At 39.0% G+C, this 27,231-nt stretch overlaps 1 protein-coding gene and 1 long non-coding RNA gene across 2 annotated transcripts; one reads left to right on the forward strand and one right to left on the reverse strand.

The window, feature by feature from the left end:
* Positions 1–2,245: 2,245 nt before the first annotated feature.
* Positions 2,246–5,541, reverse strand: LOC306800819. Its single transcript, XR_013773924.1, has 3 exons — positions 5,293–5,541; positions 3,756–3,812; positions 2,246–2,372 (listed from the first exon to the last, which is right to left on the reverse strand). It is a non-coding gene; the product is annotated as an uncharacterized lncRNA (long non-coding RNA).
* Positions 5,542–5,804: 263 nt separating this feature from the next.
* Positions 5,805–26,640, forward strand: NAPEPLD (N-acyl phosphatidylethanolamine phospholipase D). The gene is made up of 5 exons (XM_079303174.1): positions 5,805–6,158; positions 16,708–17,020; positions 22,690–23,336; positions 24,237–24,351; positions 25,581–26,640. The coding sequence occupies exons 1-5, from the start codon at positions 5,938–5,940 to the stop codon at positions 25,698–25,700; spliced, it is 1,416 nt and encodes a 471-aa protein (XP_079159300.1). The 5' UTR covers positions 5,805–5,937; the 3' UTR covers positions 25,701–26,640.
* Positions 26,641–27,231: the final 591 nt, after the last annotated feature.

Here is a 27,231-nt window from a genome sequence, read left to right on the forward strand (position 1 = left end):
GGAAAACATGAAAGCTAAAACTTAAGGCATCAGGAGCATCTCAATAGTACTAGTTCATTACTATTGTTTAAATATTATAAATCCTTGCTTACTTGTAGTAGGAAGAGCAGGGGTAATAGTATATGTCTGAAGTAAGCCTAATATAAGCCCAAAGTAATTAAGTTCCTATATTTTTTTTTAACACCAGTATCTGGATATAGGAAGGAGACTCGAATTAGTTCCATGAGTATGGGAAACATAAGCAGAACACAGCAGCATGTGTTATCTGAGCACAAGCCAGTTGGCAGTGGGCAGGCATAATGGCTGATGGTACATATGACTCACTGGACTAACCACAGCACTCACTGTCTCTTGCCAAAAGAGATGCCATAGAAAGCATGAGAAGAAGTGGGCTTGGATTATTGCACTGAGAGGGTGAAACAGCAGTAAACAGAAATGGACACCAAGCTTGTTTACAATTTCATTCTTTCTACATGATTTTAGGTTTCTATGTGGCTTTGTCTTTCCACATGTGCTCTGAAAGTATGAGAGTAAATGGCAGCCCCAATTCTTCCATGATCATCACAGGTTTTATTCTACATTGTTATCAGTGGTGTTATACCAACTTTAGAATCAAAAATGAGAGACAGTGAATTCATCAAGTTGCTTCAATCCTAGGATCTCCAAAGAGGTATGCCCCTTTTTAGTAGAAAATAAACACCTGTGAACCTCCAACACTATTGGATTTGGAAGGTGTTATGTTCATATACATGAGAAGGGAGAGACAGTTTTAACACCCTACAGCTTTACAAACAGCTCCTGTAAAGCATATAGAATAAATGGTTGAACTGACCTGTCACTTCCATGACTGTATTGGTGCACCTCCAAAATCATTGGGAGATGAATCTATTTGGGATACTGTTGGTGAGAACTCAGGCCTGTGCACCCCATGAGCATCCCTTTGAGGCAGTCTAGATCTGTCTGCAGATGTACAGAACCTGGGACAGCCCCAGCACATCCACAATGAAGTCCCTAAGACTACATTCTTCCATACTCTCATACCATGCCTCCTTCCCTTCCTACACATTTGCATCTTGTCCGTATCAAAGGACATTGTAGTGCTGCCAGTGCCAGTAGCCTTCTCATTTTCCATGCCAACTGTATACCAAACAAGGAAGCACTATCTTGACAGGATGAATTCCCCCCCTGCCCTGCATTCCAGGAGACTCTGCTGAAGGGCAACATTCCCAGCCATGAAGGCAGCCAGGCCATCTTAAAGACCCATTGAGACCCAACACCAGCATTGTCAGATGATGTGTAGCTGTCTAAAAGCAACCTGTTTGCTCTGTGGTGAATAAAGACACAGAGCTAGAGACAAATACTTCTTAGAGCCATAAAAAAAAAAAAAAAAAAAAAATTATATATATATATATAAATGGCATGAAAATAAGGATCATTGCATATTCAGACAGTGTCCTGGTCATATCAGAAATTAAAATTACAGGGTATAGTTAAGACCTTCACAATTGCTAACATTCACATTCAAGTCATGGCACTACGCATGAGAAACACTCCCTTACACAAAGGACAATTCACAAACTCAATCCATTTTAGTATCAATCTAAAAATGATAGGACACTCTTCCTTCATGGAATGCATTTAGACACAAAGAAACAGTTTGTCAGCATCTTGCCTGCAATGAAAACAGCACAATGTTCTGCAATTTCTAAATCACAATCAAAAGTCAAGACATTCATATCAAGACATAGTTCCTGTGTTAGAAGCTATTCTACATATCCTTAATTTTTTCTCCTTTGTAAATCCAGAATGGGTTTTTTTTCTGTTTACTAAATATGTTACCCTACCTTGTGCTCAATTACAAATTCAATTGCAAAAGGGTGAGGATTTTTTATTTCTGAACAATGCCCCTCACAAAGAAATCTGGATCTGATGCAGCCTTTTAAACTCTGTAATTGAACTTCCTAAGTAAATTTTACTGATAGCAATTTTGCAAAATGCTATGCAATAACAATACAGTGTCAGGTACTGACTGTAATAGCATCATCTCATAGTAGTGCTTGTTCACAATGACACTGCCAAGCTTTACCAGTTTTGGATACAATGCTAAAAACTTTCATTTCTTCTGAGACACAAGGTTAAATCTCAAGATCAGGTGTTGTCTAGGCTAGATATGTTCCAGTAAATTACAACATATGGTGGACATTACTTCTCTTTAATAAGCAATAAATCACTACAAAGTTGCTACCTGAGTTTTGCTGAATAGCATTTTTCCACCTAGTCCCCAAGCATCAGGGATTAGTGTGGGCCTGGTAAGACTTTTAACAGCAATTCTGATACAGCCAGCTGCTCCTCAGGGCTAGGAAGGTTTATCTCTGAGAAAATACAGGCATTGGAGAACTTAATGTCAGGGCAGGAGAATCTTCCTGGCCTGTTAATGGTTTAACACAGAGTTATCTCTGTTATAGTTCCAGTTTATTATCTTCCCCAGTTGTGTTCCCTAGGTAGGAGTTAAAGTACACCAGCAGGGCATCAGAGAGTATTTCACGTAAAACAAAACAAAACGTGCTTTTGAGCATTAACTGTAACTCATAAGTTCCTTCTCTACAGTCCTCAAAAATTTCAAATTTTCTCCCTCAAGTTCCCTCCTGAAGAGGGTGGGTACTTCTGCACACTGCAATTAGAAGGGCAAGGTTAGGCTTTCTAGTTATGTCCCAATATGGGCCAGTTTTGCTAGAGAGGCTTTTATTAGTCCAGTAGAATTTCTTTTGGTGCTAAATTTCTATGTTAGTAAAAATTCTTGTATGGCCAATATTAGAGTGATGAAAAATGTTTTTGCTATAATAGTTTATTTCACTCAGATATCCAGCACAAACGGTTCCAGCAAGTGTGGGGCTTTTTCTGCAATAAACTGCATCTGTGCTATAACAGTAAACATTACCTAGTATATAGCAAACCACAGCCAAAAGAGATTTTGGATTATGACTTGATATTCTAGGATGGAGTGAGAGATGGCACAACATTTTTACTCTGTCATCTAGGAGGATTTTCAATTAAGTTCAGACAGTTCAGTTATAAAGCTATAAAATCTTAACTGTAAGAATTTCTATTTTTTTTTCTTGCTTTAGATTGTGCTTCAGTTATTGGCCAAGACAATGAGTATCAGCTTATGTCAACCAACTAAATTAAACTTTGCGAAAAAGACATTAACACTACACTTGAGAGATCTAAACAAAATACTGATAAACTTCAGTTTTGAAGAAGATTAAATCTTTCATCAAGAGAAATTTTATAATCAAGTTAGTCATGCCCATGATTGATGTGTTATCTCCATGGGAAGGACACCACTGCAGATAAAATTCATGAAATACTAACCATGCGATTCTAATTAAGATACAGGTTGTTGTATTAAGCAAATTAAGCTAGTTTAAGGAATTTATCCTTCCAAGTAGTTAATGAAATGGTATACCCCAAAATTTTCAATTAAAAATTATTCTGTTTCAGCTGTTCAATTTCACTGTGAAGAAAGAGAAATGCACTGACCCCTAAATAACCCACTCTCCTATCCCTCTGTATTTGTGCCTCTCTGCAGTACAAAGCAGCTCTCATAACTTTTCTACTTTCATAAACTGAGGACAATATATAAGGTCAGTCTGAGTAGTGAAAGTGCATGAATAGTCAGGAGTACGTCCCACTGATGGAAATAAAATTATTATATCTTCATTTCTTAAGACTAGATGCCAAGCAAAAATTCTTACCTCATGCACAGATGGCTGGAACCTTCCCATCTGTTAGTAACTTCTGGCTTCCAACTCCTGCAAGATCATAACATCAGTCCTCTAAGCATATTAGTATGTCTGGGGAATATTAAGAACCAGAGAGATCCCTGTTGTGGGTTTACACAACTACTTGGGCACAAATATTCCCTTGGGATTTTTCCTCAGTTTAGATGTGTTTGTGTGCATAAGACATTGAAAAATCAAATCCACTAAAGAAGAAGGACTACACTGAGATCTCAGCTGGCTCCAGGGAATACTGAAACAGGAAACTAGTTTAAAATCCTGGTTTTGTTGAAGAGCACCTCTGGAGTGGAATTTTCTCATGTTGTGCATGCTGGTGTGGCACAGTTGGCAATACACTGATAGACACTTTCTAGCAGTGTTAGAAATTACTTGAACAGCAAAACAGTATCATTCTTCACCAGGTATGTTTCCTTTCAAGCTGAAAATTGCATGCTTCACAGATACCAGGTGTCTTTACTTACAGCCTCCAACCATTGACATCTGTATCTGCAGTACAGACAAAATGCACTTACTAAAGCAGAGCCTCCCAAGCTGTGGCTTTGTAGCACTGGTGATACACAAACTACTTCCACATCACACATGGAGCCAGGGCTGCCTACTTAGAGAAACTCAGTTGAAGTGTAGGATGAGCACCCCAAATCTGCTACTGTTGGCAATCAGCTACTACCAGCCTGGAGGCACTTACCTAGTGGCTTACACAGATTTCTATACATAGACAGTAATTATTAATGTTAGTGGTCATTGATCTGAACAGCTTTATCATCTAATCATTCAGGAGATCTTAGACTCCATAATGCTGCAGTAGAAATAACTTCAATATAGATTTGTGTTTAATAATTATGAGTTAAAGTCATTGCTACAAGGCCAGGTCAGCTTTAAGCACAGTGGTAGATGAAATAATCAGGAAATGTCTGGTGAGAAGCGGCAGAAGTAAGAAATAAACTAGGAATTTCAACTGGCAAAGATCAGCACTACCAATATATATCTGTATCAATATGTAAAGAACATAGAAAACAGATACCTCATACAGAACAAGGCAGCTTGATAGTTTTATCATTCCTTTACCTTAAGAAAACTAAGAGAAACACAGGTAACAAAGGAGTAAGGTCCATATTTCTAGTCTCCCAAGACACGCATAGAGAACTTTGGCCTTGAACATAGACAGGATTTCTTTACCTATGAACCATAAATCCAGTCTCAAGCTTCAAGATAAACATGTTATCAGCACTCCAGATAGTCTTAGATTTCATATTGCTGCTAGATATGGAGTGTTTTTCACATAGCTTTGTTCTTTGCCGTCTATTGTCCTTAAGGAAGCAAGGAAATATTTTTAAAATACACATTTATTTCAGAGAACCCAGTTCCTCTGGGTTGGGTGCCTCAAAATGCCTCACTTCTCACACCACAGTTTGGAAACTTCTGTCAGATATGAGCAGAGGGTGAGGGAATGGTTGTAAGCCAGCATGTGAAGTGACTTGGACACGAGTTTTACCTTCCCAAGGCCGCAGGGATACAGCTATCTGCAGGGTGGGCTGTTCTGCCGGAGGGTGGCCTCGCCCGGACAACGCATGAGGGCCGGTACGGGGGGATGGCGGCACTGCCCCGGACTGCTGAAAGAACCGAGCCCAGGACACTTCCACCGCAGCACCTGGCGGTCGGAGCATTCTAGTGCTCCCAAACGGGACTGCAGGCAGCGTTTACCTCCCATCGGAGCACAATTGAGCGCCTCCTTTTCCCCGGTGCCGAGAACAGTCCGGCCTCCAGGGGCGGACTGTGCCGGCAGCCCTGACGCTGTCCCGCCATGGCTCCGGGGCTCCCCGTACCCCCAGACACGGCCCCCCGCCGCCATCTTGTTAGCGGCGCCGCTCCACGGTGAGGGGCCGGCGGTGTGGTGCCCTCTGCCCGCCACGGTGAGGGGCCGGGCTGTGGGGAGCCCGTGCCCGCCACGGTGAGGGGCCGGGCTGTGGGGAGCCCGTGCCCTCCACGGTGAGGGGCCGGGATGTGTGGTGACCTCTGCTCGCCACGGTGAGGGGCCGGGCTGTGGGGAGCCCGTGCCCTCCACGGTGAAGGGCCGGGATGTGTGGTGACCTCTGCTCGCCACCGTGAAGGGCTGGACGCCGCGGAACCCCTGCTCGCCATGGTGGGGCGCCGGGCACTGTGGAACTGCTCCCTGCAGCTCGTCACGCTGCCTTCGGCAGCGGGCTGGTCAGGTGGAATGCCGCAGCCGTTCAACATCTCCTACCGGAGACCTGCAGAGCTGCCGCCGTGGAAGGGGTGGAGCGGCACCATGGAGGAGGAGGAGAAGGAGGAGAAGGGGGATGAGACTCTTCAGGGGCGGCAGCAGCAGCAGCCCAGGAGGTGAGCGGCGCTCCAGCGGCAGCAGCGCTCTGGGGCCGGGGGTCTTTGCCCCCGCGCCTTCCTGTGGGCAGGGGGGAACCGGAGCGAGCCGAGCGGCGGCCCCCGCCCCGTGCCCGTCCGGAGGGGAGGCACTGCCCGGACTGCCGCTGTCAGAGCCCGGCCGGCGGCCGGAGCAGCGGAGCACCTGCCCCGAGCGCGGCAGCGGGGCTCTCCAGACATTCGCGGTACCGAGGCCCCGCCGGTGAGTGTGGGGGGCCGGGCTGAGCCGCTGCGGGAGTCGGTGGGAGCGGGGTAGAGCGGGCGCGGGCACCCGCTCGGAAAAGTTCGCGGGTGGGCGGGCGAGGTGCTGTGGCCGGCGAGCCGGGGAGGAGCGGCATTGCCGGGCTGCCCGCGGAGCTCGGCGTGTGCCCTGCCCCGCTCCCTGCCTGGGCACAGACCCCGACCGCCGCCAGCCCCAAAACCAGCTGCGACCGGGGATCCGTTCGCACCGGTGAAAGAAACCCCGCAAGAAAAAGGTCCTGCGTTCGCTCCCAGCGCAAGGCTTTCGTTGCTGTCAGTTCACAGTAAACGCTGCAGCAGCGCTCGGAAAGAAACAAGTTATATAATCACCCCAAAAAAAATCCGCTTCATAGTGTCGGGGCTTGGAGAATGTTTTCTTTTGAAGAGGAAGTATGAACAGATGTTTATTGTAGTGAAGGGGGGTTCGCATTGTATAGTGCGAAGTAGAGGATATTAAGGAGGTCATTTAATGTAATTAGTGCAGTCAAATAATCTCAATGATCGTCAATTATCTCTATCAAGGGTTTGGGGAAAGTGTTTGTTGACTGCATGCAGTTAAATAAGTGAACTTATGCAGAAATGTTTTTTTTTTTTCTGGTGACGATTATGATTTCTTCCATTTGCTAAATGGCGATTATGAAGCAAGTTTTTATTTTAAAAGGAAAGTACTATTTCTACTTCAGTATTTTTACTTTCATTTTCAAACTGCACTGACTAAAGTGGCATCAAAATTAAATATAGTGGCAGGAAAACCACTTTTTATTATTATTCATAGTAGCAGCTGTATCAGTTAAGAAAGTAGGAAGCTCATCTTATTTTTAGATAACATTTTGAGGAAGACAAGAATATTCTTTTTTCTTAATAATCCAAGAATTATTGCAACAATTGTTTTCAAACTACCCTACATTATCTCAAACTGAAATACCTATTATAAAAAATAATGAGAATTTTTAATACCCAGAGGTTGGAAAGCCCTGTTTGATTTAGTTATGATAGAGAGTTGTTTTTGGGAGATGAGGAAGTGAAGGGTGACAGTGAAACTGTTCAGATATAAATAACAGTTATTCAGCTTCTGCTTGGCCTCAAATCAAAAGAGATGTGAAGCCTTTTTAAGGGGAAGCAATCCATTAATATAATTTTATTCACTTGCATTAACTAAGTAGATTTAAGGTATAGCCAGGAGAAATATGTTATTTTCTCAGCCTTTATAAGCTCAAGATTGAACCAAAACTGTTAATTCTTCATTCAGAAATAGCTTTTAAGCTATTTTCTGCAAAAAGGAAGGCAATTATTTTGTCTGTGATGAGAAAAACAGAAATACTGCTATATTAATTAGTATCTTCATACGTAACACCTGCAGTGAAATTAGTTTTGCTTTTTGTCACATCTGTGAGTCCTTTCCTGATCTCCCTTTAATTTTTTTCAGTCTATTGCTTTAACTTTATACGTTGCAGTGTGAGCCCTACTAATACATAAAGAGCCAGGACCATGGAAAATCACTTGATCACCCTGTGCCTAAAGATTTGAGTAACAAGGATTTTTCTGTAAACTAAATGTTGCTCTTTAGCTTAGTTTAAATATTCTTAGAAAGTCTAGGTAATAAGGTTTGTGTTCTATACTCTTGGCATGTAACATCTTGGTGTTTAGCAGTGGTACAAGGAAGGGATTGTTTGGGTTTGAATAGCCTAAAGCTGTGCCCAAGCAGGTAACCCTGGCAGAGCTGCTCAGGAAAGAGAACTGGGCATTGCCAAGTGACACTGTGAAAACTCTACTGCCATCGTGCACCTACTGTGAAAAACAAAGCTTGATAAGATGTGTGAGTGAAAAATTGGGTGTTAAAGAATTTCTGTCAAGAATTACCCCTTATGTAAGACCTTTTACTGTGGTTGGAGCTGTAAGTCCTACTGCATGGTAAGGCTTATGATAGGATAACAGATTTTATTACTTAAAATATATGGAAATATTTTTAACATGCTTTGGACTGGTTTTTGAGGGAAGGTTTCGGTGATGTTCAACTGTTTCTGGTAAGAATGTAGCAATAGCATGGTGTTTATTTGTGTCTATTAAGATGTGTTTACATGAAACACTTTGTCTCCTTAAAACACCTACATATTTAGGATGGTGCCTTGAAAATTAGTAGATGGCTCATGTTTGTGTTGGAAGTATGCCTTGACTCTTCCGTGAGAAGAAAAACCCAAACCACACAGAACTTCTAGTATTAAAACTTCTGTTGTTGACTAACAACCAAAACACTTTGTGTTTTGTTTAGAGTACATGAAGATATTGTAATCTAGAGTTGTGGGGATGGAATCAAAGGCCCTTTATATATAGGAAAAAAGGGTGTAATGAAAAACATTTACGTATTGTGGTGTTTCCAGTTTCCTTGAGTATTGATATTTTGCTGTGTCTGTGTACTGTCCCTTGGAATTTCTTCTTAAGATGGGTGTGTTTCAGTTAAAGAACTATAAGGGTGCTGTATTCAATGTGTTTTCTGGCTTTCCATATGAAGATTGGATATTCAGATCTTTAGTTATTTGGAAAGGCTGGTGACCTTTTGGCTTAACTTACATTGAAGCTGATCTTTGAACAGGTGCATTCAAGAAAAACATCTATTTCAACAAAGAAAGACTTTTCACTTCCTTATCTTAGCTGACCTGGAAATTATTTGCTTTGATTTCAATACATTTGAATTCAAATGTTATAAATAGTTCTGTAAATCCATGTATATATGGGGTGCATGTACATACACAGAGTGAGAGAGAGAATGCTGTTAGGATAAGCAAAAGTTGATTTTATGTTGAAAATGTAGTAGGAGAGAAAGAATTTAGGGAAGTATTTTCATGTTGCAGAGAAATTACATTGGACCCAATGTGCCTCGACTTTGAACTCAAAAGAGGGAATCAAAATAGACAAGCCTTTAAATGAATATAAACAAAATTTTATGACTGTCTATTAACTTAAAAATAAAATGGAGTTCTTGGGTGTTGCTGCACTTCCTGGACATCTGGGGTTTTAAAGGATTATTCTTGGTGTGAGTCTAGAGGAAGTTTACATAGGTATTTGTTCCTTTCTAGTGTGGGAGACAAGTAAAAATAAAATTAAAAGACTTAATAAATGAGGTGGAGATAGCAATTGCATACATAAAGTGCTGGAGTTGATGATAAATGAACTCTGGATCCTATGCATCAAAGCTTTAACATGATTTCTGTGCCTTTTTATGGAAACAGTTCTTACATTGCCTTTCTAACCACAAGCTACAAAGGAAATCAGTTTTCTCCCACAGCATGTTCAAGTGGAACCTTAATTTCATTATGTGTAATAGCACTTGGGTTTAGTCATATCTAATTGACATCAAGATGTTAGATGGAAAACCTTTACCCTTAGGATGGAGTGTGAGCTTGTAATATTTTAAAACATTTTCTTAATTAAGAAAAACATGCTAACAGCTTCAGTGGCATCATAACTTAAACTCCAAGATGTAGAGGCTGGTAACACACAGGAATGGCTAAAATGTGTTTTTAAATACTCAACTTTAAAGTTCACCAGATTTTTCTAACAGTGAACCCCATCCTGGCAAGGTGTTCCTCTGTCGTTGACTGGAGTCACATCAGTAACCAACTGAAACTAATGAACTACTTGTTTGCATAAGTAGTTACACAAGTGCAGCTGGTGCTAGAACACTAAAGCTGGGCTCTGGATCCAGGAGCTGGGTTGGTACAAGTTTCATGTTTGCTCTTTTGGAAAAGCTTTATTGAAATTCTGTCTAAGTGTGAAAGGCCATCCGTGGAAATTGTAATTTCTGTTGGAATCCATGACTTACCTGAACAGCTGTGTGCATGTGCTATCTGCACTTATTTTTTTGTTGATTTAAAAATTGACTGCATTTGATTTGTGACCTGGGTATTGTCTTGTGCACCATAACACAGCTGTAATGCACAAACCTTGCTTCTCTGTGTGTCAGTCTCAGTCCTGCAGAGCAGGTAAGAAAACTTTGATTCTAGCTCTTGTTCTTTCAACATTCTTCCCTAGTCATATGAAACTAGTTGTTTAAGGAGAGCAAAGGAAAGCAATTTTCTTTCTGGTGTAGGGAGATTTGACTCCAGCTTGCCTTTGGTGACTGCTTCAGCAACACCACAGAATTACACTGCTCTTGTGCTTAATCATAATGATAGTCTAGGCTGCTCTTTCAAATGTGATGGCCAGAAGCCAACTTTTGGGCTCTTTTATTCAAGACTGCAGTAAAAGATGAGGGTAGAGAGTAAAATAATATATTTTAAAGGTCTGTATTGCTAAAGAAATTGGCTCCTGGGTCTGTCATCTCTGTTCTGCTGTGTGTCCCCTATGGACAGCCACTGTCTTATCAGGGATCACAACCTAAACAGAATATGCATGTAACAAAAACGTTCTGTCATATTATCTACAGTTCACAGACATGTTTGGGGACTTCAGAATGCTCATATTGGACAGGGACAATCAGCTGGGGCAGCTGGAAACAAAGGGAAAGTAGTTATGTATTGTCCCAGATCCAGGATCTTTATTCAGTTGATACAGTGCCTGCAGCTGGTCAGATTTAACCCAGCACTGAGAAATAATTGGCTTCAGGGGCTACTGATGGGCCTGACTCTGAGGCCTATTTGCATTTGTGTCTGGAGGCATGCAAAGGTGTAGCTGATAGGCATGAATAACTTTCTGTTGGTTTAGTTCCCCTAATGAATACCAGCAAAATAGAGGTGGAATGTGTAGTAATGGGAGTGGGCTGCCTTGTGGGTGGTAGGTAGCTATTGAATGTGCTTGGTTATAATATGAAACATTAATATCTAAGGAGATAAATGGAGAGTTGCAGCATCATCAGTACTAAGCATAAATGAAACCTTGGAAGGGAACAGATTGAAAATGAAAGAGTAGGAGGAATTGCTGAACTTAACTTGGTGGTACATGTAACTGAGCTACACAGAGAATTCTGAATGGAGGGTATTTAATTTCTTTTTTTTTTTTAGACCAGTGCTGGCATAAGTAGTTTTTGTTTACAACAATATATTCCTGTTCTCACCCTTCCCTGTCCTAACCAGTTTGTTGATATAAACACATGCGTGGTTGCTCAGTGATGTAGGTGAAAATTAATGCTTCTCTAGGGATGGTAAGGTAAAAAGTGACTGTCAGCTAGACTATGTTCACCATGTGGACAAAAGTATTTGTTTTTGCAAACCTGGGTGAATAGTGAGGGCAGAAGTGGATTGGCTCATGGTAGTGGCTGCTTAAGTAGTACAGCTGCCAAAGAATAAGCCTAACAACAGATGACTATGGGTAGATGCCTCACTTTTTTTTTTTTTATTTGTAAGTAATCTTATTTTTCTCCATGATGTCTAAATAAAACTTTGCTTTGTTTTACTGTTGATCCTCAAAGCTAGATATGAATGATAAAGGAGTTACTCTAATTCCATGAGGCTCTTTATAGAGAGAGCTATTCCTTTTTGTGTCATCAACTCTTATTGGTCTTTCTTGAATAGTACACAAGGGCAGTGTAGAATCAGGACACTTACAGATCTGTTGAATGAAAATTTTGGCAACACTAGGAATTTTTAATGTGATTCAAATAATGGAAGTACTCACATGCAAGCTTGAGAGATCTTTGGGTGAAATCCTGCCAAGAGCATCTGGAATAATTGCTGGTGCAACTGCTGTGCAATGATAAAAAATAGGTACAGTGAAAGAAAACTTCAAGATGTGTAGCAGTGTACAGTTCACAGAATGCTCAGGTTCTTGTTCTGGTAAGTCTACAGTGGTAAGATGGAACAGCTTGAAGTACTGCACAATAAAAGTTTAAATGCATTCAGAATTTTCCAGTCTCAAACTGTTCATTAATTAAAGCAGCCAATTTCAGACTTGAAGGAAAAATAAAAGCAGAGCCAAAACTTAGCTGGAAGTCATTTGATAGTAAAGCTTGTGGGAGCCAATTACTTACATGGTCCCTAGCATTTGCAAATACCTCCCCTTCTAACTGAAACAATTTTTTGTTTTATTTCAAGCCAAAATGCATGCTCTTGCAGTCATTAAAAATATGTATAATGAAAGAAAACTTCAGAGTTGTGTAGCTGTATATGGAAAAAGCTCAGTCTTATTCTAGTAAGGCTGCAGTGGTGTGAGTTTTCTGGGAATTGTGTACTGTCTCTTCTAGGTGATCATTAGTGCAGCCTAGTTCTGGATGTAGTTTACACAGAGAGACAGTGATTAAAAATGAACCAAACCCTTTACTTCAAAAAAGCAGAGAATTAAAGGTATTTGGGAAGCTATGGCATGTTTACCAGGCAATTGTAAAGTTTTGTGGAAGTTGTTGTGTTCCAGTGAACTATAGCTTCATAGTAATTCTTAAATTTTCAGGCCTATGGATTTGTTAATTAAGGACGACAGTTCTGTGTAGAAAAGAAGTGTAAGTCTGTTTTGGCCATCTTGATGCTTAGTAGCATGTTGTGCATGACTCTGATTAGTAGGGAGAACTGCATCCATTTCATTTATGGAGCAGCAGATGCTAGAGGAGACTGGGTGGAGGAAAAGGTGAAGACAATATATTTTATGCCTATGTTCAAGTAACTTGAGTTGAAGCTCTGCTATGTTTAAAAACCATTTGAAAAAAAAAATTTAACAGCAGAGTGCTTCTTGTAATGTTATTGTATCCTTTTTCAAACCTTCTTCTGAAACAGAGAGTATTAAAATATTTAGTTAAGGTTTTGTTATTTTCCCAAATAAATACAAGGCTCAAAGCCAAAATATTTGTATCCAAATTTTCAGTTATATAAGCAAATCTGAAATAAACCTTTTACCCAAAACCTGTTGTCCTAAGGGCTATATCCTGTTTACAGGTGGAAGCCAGTTTAGTGGGATGTCAGACATGGATTTTCCATTCCACATCTTGCCAGATCTACAGATTTGCTCTTCAGAAAACCTGATGTGTGAGCTCTGCATTTTGATTCATGTTATTTTGTCTGATTCATCAGCTGGTAGTGTTCTATCCCTCTGTCTAGAACACTTTCTGGCCTTGTGGATTTGGCATGACTAATGTCTTCTTTAGGAATTTCTATGTCTTGGTCCATTTCCTCTTCTGAATTCAGTTGCAAGAGCAAAGGATCTCTGAGAACAGAGAAAGGGTGGTTGCCGTGTGTTTCTCCTGAGCCCCTCTTACAAATAGTGCACTTGCCCTCTGTTTAACAAGAAATATTTACCAGGGATGTGATACCTCCTTCTGTCCCTCCTAAGGGAACAGAATTCTACTCCAGTTTGATTTCCATTTCTCTATAGCTCATAATTTTTGCCACCATTCAAGAGCTTAAATTGGTTTATTATTTTTGGGAGGGAAGAATTTAGGAAAGCTGCCAGAAAAATCAACTGATTTGTGATTGGGTATTTTCTATTATTTAATGTATACTTGCCAAATCTCCTTATCTGTAGTGGCTTTCTTCTGCAAAAGCATAAGAATCTCCTTGGAATAATAATTGGTTGAGTTTTATTTTAAGCTAATGATTTCTGGCTTTCAAGAAATTATAATCTTCCTCTTCAATATAAGAAAACTATGTCATGAATATTGTAGGATATATTTAATCAATTTAAATGGAGCAGAAATGATCTGGCAAGACTGATACTTCAAAGGAATCTACAGTTCATCAGGAATACTTTAACTGATTGTAAATGTCTCCCTTTCTTATGCATGTAAAAGTTTTAAAGTATTCTGTGAGCACTGAGGTCTTTTATCCCTTCAGTTGCTTATGAGAATACTAATGAAAGTAATGTATGTACATCATGTGGAAAATATGTTGGCAGACAGATAGATACCTGCAGTGCCTTAAATGCTTTAGCATTGTCTTTGTTTAATCAGCATAGTCGATCCCTGCTTCCCCTAGGGGTTTGTACTTTCAGAATAAGATCAAAGGTTTATATGAAGGTTTAAGCAAAAGTAAAATTCACTTATTTTAGAGATGAATGAATAGATAAACAGAAGCTTAAAAATAAAACTTTACGCACCCTGGTCTCTAATATAAAATGTCTTGTAGAAGCAATAATTATGGTAGTTATATATATTTAAAAAATCAGACATGTGAGATGTTAAGAGAATAATTTCCTGGAATTAAGTACCTATCTGATTAAACTTTTGTGATTTGCTTTTATGATGTTTTCTAAAAGAGTAGCTGTTTTATGCTGTGTCTGTGTGCTTTGCTAAATTAATAAACTGACTTGGCATTGAAAATGCTCTTTGAGGAATGTAAAAGACAAACCCCAAACCCAACCCTTGAGTTAAAGTAATAGTTAAAATATCCAGTACCATTATTTGGGTGTTCCACCTGCCTTTTTGTGACACTGATACATTGTGTTACCTTTTACGTCTGCTTAAAATGCTATAGAGCAAGTTGAGTGTTTCATTGAAGGCTGATTCTGGTAACCATTTAGTGGAATAGAGGAAAAAGCCTAGAAATATCAACAGTTGCATTTAAATTATGATGGAGATACAGTATCCTAATGCTAAATAGGAACTACATAAGTGGAATGGTTTCAGTAAAATTGCAGGGAAACAGGAATACAAAGCAATTGCATAAAATAAAATTGTGACTGGGGTAAAAAAATTTCTATCAGCTGTTTTCTGAATGCTGTTCATGCTTTTTTATTAGAAATTAATTTTGATGTGTTGGTATTTTATCTCTACTGTATGGCACGATAATGATTATTTTGTAATAATGATTAAGAAAATTTCACTATACTTATCAATAGTTGTATTCTTTGCAGCTGATACCATATTTAGTGTTTAGTCATCAGCTGCTGCTGAAATAGCAGAAATGGACTCTGCATTGGAAGTTGGAGCACCATCAGCAAATGCAGTTGGGTTCAGTGCTGACACGTGTAATATCTTAGCTGAAATGTTGCAGTGAATAATATATTTAATTTTCCCTGTAATTGAGCTTACAGGAGGCAGAGTGACTTATGTGATTTCTAAGAAATCTGCGAGCTTCAGTGCTGTTCTCTGACAATGATGTTTGCTACATCAGCCCAGTGCTTCTGAGTGTAGAGCTAAGTCTCTGAGTATTTGAGTTAGTGAAAGAGTATATAGGTCAAAACACATGGTGGACAGTTTTCCATAGGACAAACTTCACAATTTGCTAATAAAAATTATTACTGCAGCTAAGCTATAAATAGTGCTATCTGTTCATTACTAGTTATCTTCCATTTTTAACCAAGTAGAATTTATAAGTGACAGAAAGTTGTGCATTCATTAAATCATAACCATTTTTTTAAAGTTAACAGAACAGTGTATTTACTTTCAACATTTCAGTTGAAAGTAAATAAAGAAATTGAAGCATTTAGATTCAATTGAATTGCATTGGCAACTTCTAAAATAAAATAGAGATATTTGGTTTTTCCAACTTGGGTATAATTTGATTATATTTGTAATGTCTGTAACATTTAAGTGCAGTTTGGAATAAGAGCTTTGACTACTGAGTTTGTAGTTTTCTAAGAAATGTACCAGAATCACGACTTCATAGAAGTAAGTTTTTCTCAGTTATTTTTCTCACTTTTCTTTATTTCACAATGGAATTAAGAGTGAATGTTGCAGCTGTGATTTAAAATCTTTCAATTTCATGTGGCCTTTCACCAGTCAGTTCAGTTAAATGTGCATCAAAACTGTATTTGAAAGTTATTTATCTTTATTATGATAAACTTTTCATTTATTTTAAACAAAATATAAAACAGTATCAAATATCTTTTGTGTTCTGAGTTTCCTGCATGTGTGTTGGTATAAGTAAAGTGTTAGTTATGCTACACAAGACTGCTGTTTCTACTACAAAACTTAAATCACAGTATAGGCAAGTCCTAAGGTACGGTGTAGTTCCAGTGTCTCTTGCACAGACTTGCAGGATCATATTACATCCGGCACTAAATGTCATAAGTTTCAGGAGGAATGGCTATTCTTCTAAAATGTAAATTAAGGAACCCTTCCCCCTCACTTTTGCAGTTGGTAGATAATAGTGTTAGTATCTGAAGCTGTGCATTCCAGGGAGTAAAATTCAGCCTGAACTACAACAAGCCCTCACGTCTACTTGTCACAGCATGTTTTTAAGTCTTTTGTGTAACAGAAACTGTTTTAAAAGCATATTTTGTTGATTAAAAAAATACAGTAGATCATAAAACAAGAAAGGCGGGCTTGTTTCTAATGTGTGTGAGAACATTCAGTCTTATGCATGTTGATGCTAGACCAAGAAAATATTGATTAATTTAAAATTTGATTTAGTTCTCCTGAAAAAGGTATGGATAAGAACACAGATGAAGAGCAGCCTTCAACTGCCTGTAACCAGTACCCTAAAGAAGCAGTGAAGAAACGTCAGAATTCGGGTCGAGGTTCCGGGGGCAATGATTCTTCCAGGACCTTCAGAAAAAGCTTCAGACTGGACTACAGATTAGAAGAGGATGTAACAAAATCAAAGAGAGGCAAAGATGGGAGATTTGTCAACCCCTGGCCAACATGGAAATCACCAACCTTACTAAACATTTTGAAATGGTCCTTCATGGAAAAAAATAACAGCAATGTGCCACGCTCAAAGCAGGTGAATACTTCCATGTTTTACTGTTGTGATTAAGACTGCTTTTACCTCTGCTCTAATCAATAAAATAGGACAGTTTCTAACTAATAGTCATTAGGCATCTTCTGGAGAATTTTCTAAGTCTTACTTTTCTGATTTTTTTGATATCTTATTATTTTCAAAAGGTGGGTTAATACTTTCTACCTTTTCAATTTTTGTCTCCTTGCTAGTTCCACATGCTTTAATTTATACAGTTCGGTTTATATTTATAAAAACAAAAATTGGCCCCTAGCTGAGTCATAAACCAGTTACAGCCATTCCTTTTTAATATGTGTTGCCTGATGAAGCATACTATTAATTTAATTTGTGTTGCATGAAATAGCTTATTTCATGACATATCTAATATTTTAAATTTTGCCTTTTTTTCCAGATGGCAATTTAATACATATGTTGCATCTCTTGCATAAAAACGTAATGGTTTCTGTCACCTGCTTATGAGAATACTTACAAATCTATTTTTAGTTTCAGTACACCAGGAGAAAAAATTGCATATGTTAAAACTAACCTGACCAAGTATTTGTACTGAAACACTTGAAGTACAGTGGCAGTTTACTGGTTAACACTGTGACTTGTTCTGGGTGAAATGTTTTTGTCAGGTATTGTATATAAAGGAGGAGACAGGAGAAGCTTCTTTTCCATGACAAGTAATGGATACTGAAAAGCCATGGGTTATCTTTATGGTCACAGGTGATATGAAGATGACTAGGTTTTGACAGAATTACTTCTCAGTGCGTTTCTGATGTGTTGACTGTACTTCAGAAATACTGTGCTGAGGGGTGCACAAACAAGGACAGTATTTGTTAACAAGCAGGTGTTAATAATGCTTTTAAGCATGCAGGAAGGTATGCACAAGCTATAAATCTCACAGCCAGTATTTAGTAAAGAGCTTTCTGTTTTGTCTTACCTGAATTACCTGTGAAGGAAGGAATTCTATCAGTTTTATGGGCAGGGCAGCCATGTTAGGCATTAATGCACGATGGTCAGAGGTTTGGGGATGCTTAAAGAACAAATCATCTTGGCTGTAATTTAATAATAATAATAAATACTTAGAAACACAGCAAACTTGTGTCAGTTTGATCCCTTCCAGCAATTTACTTTTTAAATTTGTTGTCTTCCTTGTGGTGACAACAGTTGTGCCAGTATGTACAGCTTTCTAGGCAGTGTGCTGGCCACTTTTTCATGCAGTTCACATCTGGATGTGTTCAGTTGCCTTTGACTGCTGCCCTACTTGGTATGTGTAGAAGAGGCTCCATGGCTTCCCAGTGCCAGTCAGAAACCTGGGCAGTGGCTGAAGTCCCTCGAAGGCAATGCTGAGGTGTACTGTGGAGTGCAGAGCACACAGTGCTCTGATGGAGTGCAGAACTGCAGCACTCCCCTTTAATTTACAGCTCATCCCTACAATAGAGGATGATCACAAAGAAATCTACAAGGTACCTGTTGAAAAGCCATCTCTCTGACCCAATTGGGATTAACTATGGGCTGACTCTATTTTTTGCAAAGGAAATCTTTTAATTAAGTGCCTTTAATTATTCAGGAGTTTGGTGAAGTAAATCAGAAACAGCAAACTCTAGATAGGGATCAATGAAATGCACTTCTGGAGTCCTCAGCCATTTTGATGTCTGTGAAGTGCATCTGAACTTGTTTAAAATTCAAACTAAGGGCTCCATACTTCATTTATCACTGCTAGATGGCATGTCCTTTGAGCTTCAGTTGAAGCTCCTGCTCCAGTTTCCAAATTGAGTTAGACTAGTGATGCCCTGCTATGCTAGGCAGGTTGAGTTTATCTGTACCTAGTGCTTTGCCTATGTAAAAATGAGCATATTATCCAGGATATGTGCTTGTGCTTCACTGTGGAAAAGCTATATGTATTATAATCATGCCTTCACAATGAGCCTGTATCATTATTCAGAATGCATGGCCTTCCTGTATTTTCATTACAGGCTTTATTAATAACTTTATTCAGTGCTATTGGAGGATCTTTATTAGTTGTTGTATCAGCAGTTAAGATTGTTTTCATTTCTGTAAAATCCTGTGGTATTCCAGTATGCACTAAGCACCAAAAATCCCAAGATAATCAGCTAGTCCTACCAAAGTCTGTCATGTGTTTTTTCTTGTTTTGCATTAGAAGGGAAAGAAGAACAAGGAGGGGGAAGGGACACAGCAGGAAGAATTTTTGTATTACTTGGGTAATGAAGATAAGACAGTATTAAGCACGTTTTACTTCTGTTGGTAGCTGATTTGACATAATTGCTGTATTTCAAAAATCTGTTATAATTCTAGTTTTAATATGTTTCTGGTTAGTCTGACAGAACAAAATGTATTATAGCAGGATAGAAATTCCATAAGATATGTATTTCATTCATTATATTGCTTTATCCTGTTGTCTGAGTTTTAAGTATTTTATGTCAAGTATGCTCCCAATAGAACTTGTATTTTAGTTTGAAATCTTACGAATTGAGTATTGCTTATTGCTTTAAAAGGTGATTTTGATGTGCTTTTGTAAAATACTAAAGAAAATCCCAAAACCAGACAATCCCAAGCACAAATTGCATGCACTGAGAACATGCCTGGTTTCTGATCTCATCTTCTGAGGAATCACTGATTTGGATCAGAGGCCTGTGTATCACAAACCTGAACAGCCCAAGCTCTGTACGAGATCCACAAGTTACACTGCCTTTGTGCTCTTAGTTTGTCTTGAATTTTTGTTCATGGAACTTCATTTAAATAGGTCAGGATAGAAGTTGTTTGGATTGTCAGTCAATCTATCAGTCTTCCTGTCTGTGTGATTTTTACAAATGCTTTTTATAGTGATTAGTTCTACCTTTAAATTGACTATTCTAAACACTTGATAGCATCAATCCCAGAGACATCCCTGTCAAGCCTTTATTAGTAGTGCAGATGTGTTGTTGCTTTAGGCAGCCAAGTCCCACTCAGCTGCTCACTTCCACCCACAACTGCTTGCACCCTAGTGGAATTGAAAGGGGAAAAATCAGATAGCTTGTGAGTTGAGATAAAGACAGTTCAATAGTTAAAGAAAAAAATGTATACACAAGCGAACTAAGAAATTTATTCTCTTTGCATGAGGCAGGCAGGTGTTCAGTCATTCCCAGGAAAGCAGGGCTGCATCCCATGTAACAGTTACTTGGGAAGGCAAATGCCATTCATTCAGAATGTCCCCCACCTCCTCCTCCTTACCCCGGATTTTACTGCTGGGTGCAATGTCACATGGTATGGAATATCTCTCTGGTGGGTTGGGGTCAGCTGTCCCAGCTGTGTCCCTCCCAGCTTCCAGCTGTGCCCCTGTCAACTGGCTGAGATGCTATGTAAGCACTGCTCAGCAACAGCAAAAGCATCAGTCTGCCATCAGCACTGTTTTCAGCACAAATCCAAAACATAGCACCATATGTGCTACTGGGAAGAAAATTAACTGTATCTCAGATAAAACTTGGTAGAATATGTCAGAGTCCCACTTAAGAACTTATTGTTCGCATTTGCCAATTGGCCAGTTCCTCATCCATTTAATATTGTTTATTAGTATTGCATAAAGCTAATTTAAAAAACCTAATTTGTGCCAAATGCCAGCAAAAATAAGCAAATCAATTTGTTTCTGAGAAAATTTGTAGTCTAAGTTAAAACCAGCTACTTAAAAAGAACATTTTCCATTAAAAAATGTACTAACTGACCTAAATTGCATTGTAGCAATTTATTAAGTTCTATATCTGAGTTTTATTTCTTTGATACAATCAGATTTGTTGATTTAACCATATGTAATTTGTTGGTTTATCCTAATTTCTGTTTTTGAGTATTATGTTAGTTTTGCATATCTTTCTTGTTTTGTAAAATTGAAGTGTCATAGTATTTATGCTTTTGTGGTTTTCAGATTGCTGTGGCCAGTGTTGTTCCCATGTACTTAAAATGAAATAGAGGTGAAAAAATGATGCTTCTTTCTTGGAGAAGCCTATTTATCTCAGTATAAGACTCCTATTTTTCTTATATGAGCCAAGGGTTTGTATTGTACTAATCTTATATTCAACTTTATATAAAGTTATCTATTTCTCATTCCTGGAGACAGTAATGAAACTTCTTCAGTAAGCATGTCTTGTCCATTAGCACTCAGAAAAAGCAATTTCATGAATATTTTATTATTTACAGCAGAATTGCAGGGAGATGGAGATGTGCATGCTTTGGTTTTCCCAACATATGCCTTCCAAATCAATAAAATATTGTGAAGAAAGTAACTTCCCTGAAGCTGTCAGGACTGGTTTAGCAAGGCAACTCCTGGAGTCCTAAACTGTCACAGCATCAGCTGGACTTTTAAAGGAGCCCAAGGTCAGCTCTGTATAAACTCACTGATAGTGCTAATCTGTGCTAGGCTGAGAGAATGAGAGCAGCAGCCATGGCAGGCAGAACTTGACTTGGAACCAGAAGTGCTGGGACACTTGCGATGATGAGGGAGGGGAGTGTCAGGAGTCCAGAAGATGCCCTAGCACATGAAAATTCTTCTAAAGCAATGTGAGCAGCTCAGACCGTAAGTGTTGGGGAGGAGAGCCTTAGCCATATTGTGACCAAGGTGGAGATGGTCAGGAATTCTGAGAAAATTCTTTAGTGGGTTGTTTGGGTTTTTTTAAATAGGAAATCTCTTATTTATTACACACAAAATTTCTGCATTAACACTTCAACCAAACCGCAGTGAAGAGCGTAACTGGTTCATAATGAGAGAATGAGTGGTGGTTGGGCAGTGAATTTCAGTGGGTAATGTACAACCATGGCCTCCTTTGTGCCAGTTTGAGGGTACACACAGAGTCAAATTTGAGCTAATCAAAATGAGAGCTGTGTATTTTTTACCTCTGGATTAATGTTCAGCCAGATCAGTTCTCTGACCTGTCATACTCAAGTAGGGACTGTAAAACTTGTTAAGCTGGAATAAGAGAGGAGGTGAAGGAGCCTTTTCATAACCAAGCATATCTAAGTACCTTAGGTATATCTTAAAAATGATTTTATTTTTATGAATGTTCATTATATTATTGGCAGGATGGGAAGGCAGAATTGTAATAGCTAACATTAGCTGAGTGAGATTAACCTTTGTATGCTGCTTCTAGATAGAGTGAGGACAGAGAGAAGGCCTGATAAAAGCTAGCAGAGCTTTTGTGGAGCGTGGCTGGGGAACATGGCATTTTCTTTCACCTGTGACTTACTTGTGCTAGGACTTAACAGGATGCATCATTTAGTTGCATAAGCTAAACCTGAGTGATTGTTAAGTAACACTTTGTGTGTGTGTGGATACATATTCTTTTTCAGGTGGAGGAATTCCTTCCTAGGATGCTGTTAGTGCCTTGCAGTGCTTTCATTGCAATGCCCCCAGACTCTATCAGGTCTCCTGGCCTAGTGAAGTACTCTCTTCTCTTTCTGGACAGAAAAGTGTAAATGTTGCAGAAACCTAGAATGAAATTAGGAGGAAGTAGCTGGGAAAATGGACATTAAAAAGGCATCTGGTGTGTGTTGTTGTTCTCTGCATAAAAGCACAAGCAAAGTACAAGTATTGACTGTATTGGTTTGTGCCTTGTATGCAGTTTTTGTTCCATGGCCAAGTACATTCTGAAATCTCTCATGCATATTATGTTCTTTTTTGCCAGGAACTCGACAAAGAACTTCCATTGTTACAACCTTACTTTATTCAAACGCCAGAAGATGCTGGGAAAACAGGAGCTGGTATGCGAGTCACGTGGCTGGGACATGCCACAGTTATGGTGGAAATGGACGAACTGGTATTTCTTACTGACCCAATCTTCAGCCAGAGAGCTTCCCCCGTTCAGCTGTTGGGTCCCAAGCGCTTCCGAGGGCCTCCGTGCACGGTAGCGCAGCTGCCCAAGATAGACGCGGTGCTGATCAGCCACACCCACTACGATCACCTGGACTACAGCTCGGTGGCCAGTCTGAACGAGCGCTTCGGGAGCGAGCTGCGCTGGTTTGTGCCTCTGGGGCTCCTGCAGTGGATGCAGAGATGCGGCTGTGAGAATGTGATTGAACTGGATTGGTGGGAGGAGAACTGTGTCCCTGGCCATGATGCGGTAACTTTTGTCTTCACCCCTTCCCAACACTGGTGCAAAAGGACTGTGACAGATGATAACAAGGTTCTCTGGGGCAGCTGGTCTGTCTTGGGACCTTGGAATAGGTTTTTCTTTGCAGGAGATACTGGATATTGTTTTGCTTTTGAACAAATAGGTAAAAGGTTTGGACCTTTCGATCTTGCAGCCATCCCCATTGGAGCTTATGAGCCAAGGTAGGAAAATCAGTTTGAGCAAAATGAAATTATATACTGATGACAAAAAATGCACACAGAAGTTAAAACTATAGGTGTACTTTATTAATAAGTATGTGTATCTGTGATGTTTCTGGATACTTTTTACTGCTGACTTAAGGATGGCAAGGATGAATCAACATCCCTTTCTTTCCTTAAAAATGTTGAGTAAAAATCTGGAATTACTGTGTGACTTTTTTTCTGAAACGGCATCATTTAATCCAGCCCATTCCAGTGTATGTCACTTGATGCATTTTTATCTTGCTTCAGTCTTAACCCTGATTTCACAACTTACCTGTACACAAAGATGACTTGGTTATAGAGTATAAAAGATCTGTTTGCTCAGAAGAGCAAGCTTTTCTCTTTTTGGAAAAAACATTTAGGTGATAGTACTCATATAAAGCTGGAAGGAAAGCATATATGGGCTGGGAAAAAACAATGGGAATCCAAATAGCATGACAAAACTTTGGTATCTTTCAAGAATTGTCAAGTTCTCTCTTCTGTTTTGCCTGTTCCCTAGGGCTATCTGTGAAGCACATGCTTTTTGGTGTGTACTGCTAGCACAAAATTTTTTCGGGGATGGATTTAAAGTTTTGACCTTAATGCCTCAGGGCACCAGTAATATGTCCTTACCCTATTGAAAATAGAGATAAGGAAAAAAACCTTCAAAAAGAGAGTACAACAAATGAACTGCTGTTTGATGGTATGTTGGTATATGTCAGTTTCCTCATCTTGAGTGTTCTGTATGTTGTCCAGGTGTATATGCTTATGATTTTTTTATTAGGCGTGCATATATATTTCTTTTTTTCTTTGCAATGAAAGTAAAGGAGAAATCTTGCACTGAATTAGGTGACACAAAAAAGTGGTTCTTTGTTTTGGTAGGTGGTTTATGAAATACCAGCACGTGGATCCTGAAGAAGCAGTAAGAATCCATATTGATGTTCAAGCAAAGAAGTCTGTAGCAATTCATTGGGGGACCTTTGCTTTAGCAAACGAGGTAAATTGCAACACTAAACATGAGTTCAGATTTCCAAGGACTAGACAGTCATTAGTGAAGCTTTGCTTGTGCAGTGTAACTTACATATCTGTAAATGTAAACTTAAAATGTGAACTTTGTATGAGTGAAAAGTTGTTTCTATATATACTGCTGTTCAAAACAGTGGTTAGCTTTTCATAACCAATTACATAAAATATTTCCATGGTTAAGAAAGTACAGAGTTATTGAAGCAAGTGTGGAGGATTTCTGACATCCAGATGCTGAGGAACATAATAGATGAGGACACAGGGAGTATTATGCATTACATTATGCAGAAATAAAAAAGAGTGGTGCATCACTTGGAGATAGTAAGAACTGCATGCCTGTACGTCAGTATGGTATTTATTAATTATGTTTGTCTAGTAGATATATAAGCAATGTTTTTAATAGTTGATTCAAAGTTAAAGCCAGAAAGGATATGAAAAAATTGAATTATTCTGAGGTTTTGATGTTTTTTTAATGTTTTATTCCCCTCTACCTTCCCCCCCCTCCGAGTCGACAGGTCTTACAAGGTTACCCAGATAGCTTCACAGCAACTAAAAAGGCACTGAATAGGAAATATCTACATTTGCTTCGATATTGTCTGGTAGCTGTTTTTCAACTTTTGTTTTTGCATCAGTGGCACCACCTTATCTCCTAATTCAATCGTGATAGTGTGATCACCTGATCTGTCAAATGTCTATGCTCCCTCCCAGCTCATCGTGCAGCTCCGTGGCAGAGCATGGAGCGAGCATAAAACGCTTGGCTAGAACATTTCCTGTCCCCAGTATTTCCAATAAATTGTGTTACTAGTGCCCGCGGTACAAATGTTACTGTGTATTTAGGAGCACAAAAATTGATGATTGCTGCTTGACGAAGCCTTTCGAAAATGTACCAAACAGACCGCAGTAACTTGAGAGGGAGCCGAGCGTTCAGACAGGAGCGCGGGTTCACAGAGCGAGGGGAAGCGCAGCTGCTGGCGGCCGGCGCTTGCTCCGGAGGGATCTATTGCTGACAGGCTGAGCCTTGCTAGTTACTCTGCAGCTGTAAATCCGCGTTCTTATCCTTCAAAAACTTAACATGAACCCAAACATTTTGACAAATATCCTTCTCCTCCCCCCGTTTTTTAGAGCAAGGATTTTATTTTTTTCCCCCCCTCAAAAAATGTTACAGTGGTATCTTTTCCCTCATATTATTCTCTTTTTTTTCAGTATTACTTGGATCCTCCGGTTAAATTGAATGAAGCTCTTGAAAGATATGGCTTGAAAAAAGATGACTTCTTTCTCTTGCACCATGGAGAATCACGGAATTTGAATAAAAATGAAAACTGAAACCATGTCAGTTCCTTGTAAGCTCTGTTTGATTTGAACTAGCAATTAATGTTACCAACTATAATAATGTATGTACACAATAGATTTTTTAGATTGAATTGGATTTCTAAATGCCAGGTTTGTCTTTGTTTCAGAACTAAAGCTTGCATACCAATTTAATGACAAATTTTACTAGCTATATTGTTTATAAATTTAGAGAGGTGATCTAAAAGTGGTTTATATATTAAGTGTTGTCTGGGAATAACTTGCTCTGATGTACACCACTGATAAAAAAAATATTTTTAAACTCTTCATCTTACCTGCAGCAGCAATAATAACTTCAGCACAGAACATATTCTTAAGATAATGGCTGACTTGAATTATTCCTTGTTAGACTGTCATCTCCAACCTGTTAGTCTTCAAGTCATGCCCTGTACCTTGATAGCTTCACTGTATGTTTTGTGGGGTGCAGTCTTCCAGTACAGCTGTGTTATTAAAGCACAAGCATGGTAAAATTGTTTCACTCTTCATATATTAATGAACCACAGAAGCTGAATTTTACATCAAAGAAATGTGCCTTTTAAAGAGAGAGATAGTTTAATATTGCATCATGTATGTGTAAAACTAACTGCTGGCCAGAGTATGCACACTTTTATTGTTTTGTCTGTGTTTTTAAGTTAGGTCAGAATGTGTCCATTGCAGCACATGAAGAGGAACAATCTCTTAGTGTCGCTTGTCCTTGCATTAACTCAGCCTTTTTCTAAGTACCTTTTTTTTTTTTTCTTTTCAGTAGAAAGTCTTAAGCAAGGGCTGTGGTATTTTTTCTAATAGCTTCCCTATAATTTTAAAGTTGAATGAGAGATTACAACATTGTTCAGTGTTATAAAACTTGGCCAAATGTATCTGTATCAAATTGTCTTGCCAATTTACAGAATTAAAGCCTATTGTTGCCAATAAAAAAGGTTGTTATTCTCCTTCATAATTTCATTGACAAATCATGTTTTGTTTACGATTTCTTTTGGTCTGTGGGATATGTGGGTTGGTTTTGGGATTTTTTTTTTCTCTAGATGTAAATTTTAGTTTCATATTCCACAAAGATAAATATATATAAAAAAGACAAATTATTCAAAGGTGTGAACTTCTGGCAACTAATGAAAACTAGGTAATGAGATTTCACAGTAGGAACAACTGAGGTAATCTTTTAACTGTGGACAGTTAGCTAAACTGGTTTAAAACTACCCTGCTATTCAGCATTGAGGGTGTTTCAGAGGAAGTCTCTGGTATTTACACAACAGCTTCAATCACAATTTGGGTGATACAGTGGATATTATCTGTTTGTAATTTTGTGGAGGATACCAAGCTGCAAGAAGTTTCAGTAACAAGTTTAAGGTTGGTTTTGTTGTGGGATGTTTTCTTTTCCTGTTTTTATAATCATCAATAGGTTATTCTGTAAAATTATGTACTTTAGAAAGAGTAAACTAAAATAGAATACCTAGATAAGCAGCCACAGAGCAGAGAAATACTGAGTTACATGGATCAGAAACTAGATGTC

This window comes from Erithacus rubecula, assembly GCF_903797595.1.
Source record: "Erithacus rubecula genome assembly, chromosome: 4".
NCBI classification, from domain to species: Eukaryota; Metazoa; Chordata; class Aves; order Passeriformes; family Muscicapidae; genus Erithacus; species Erithacus rubecula.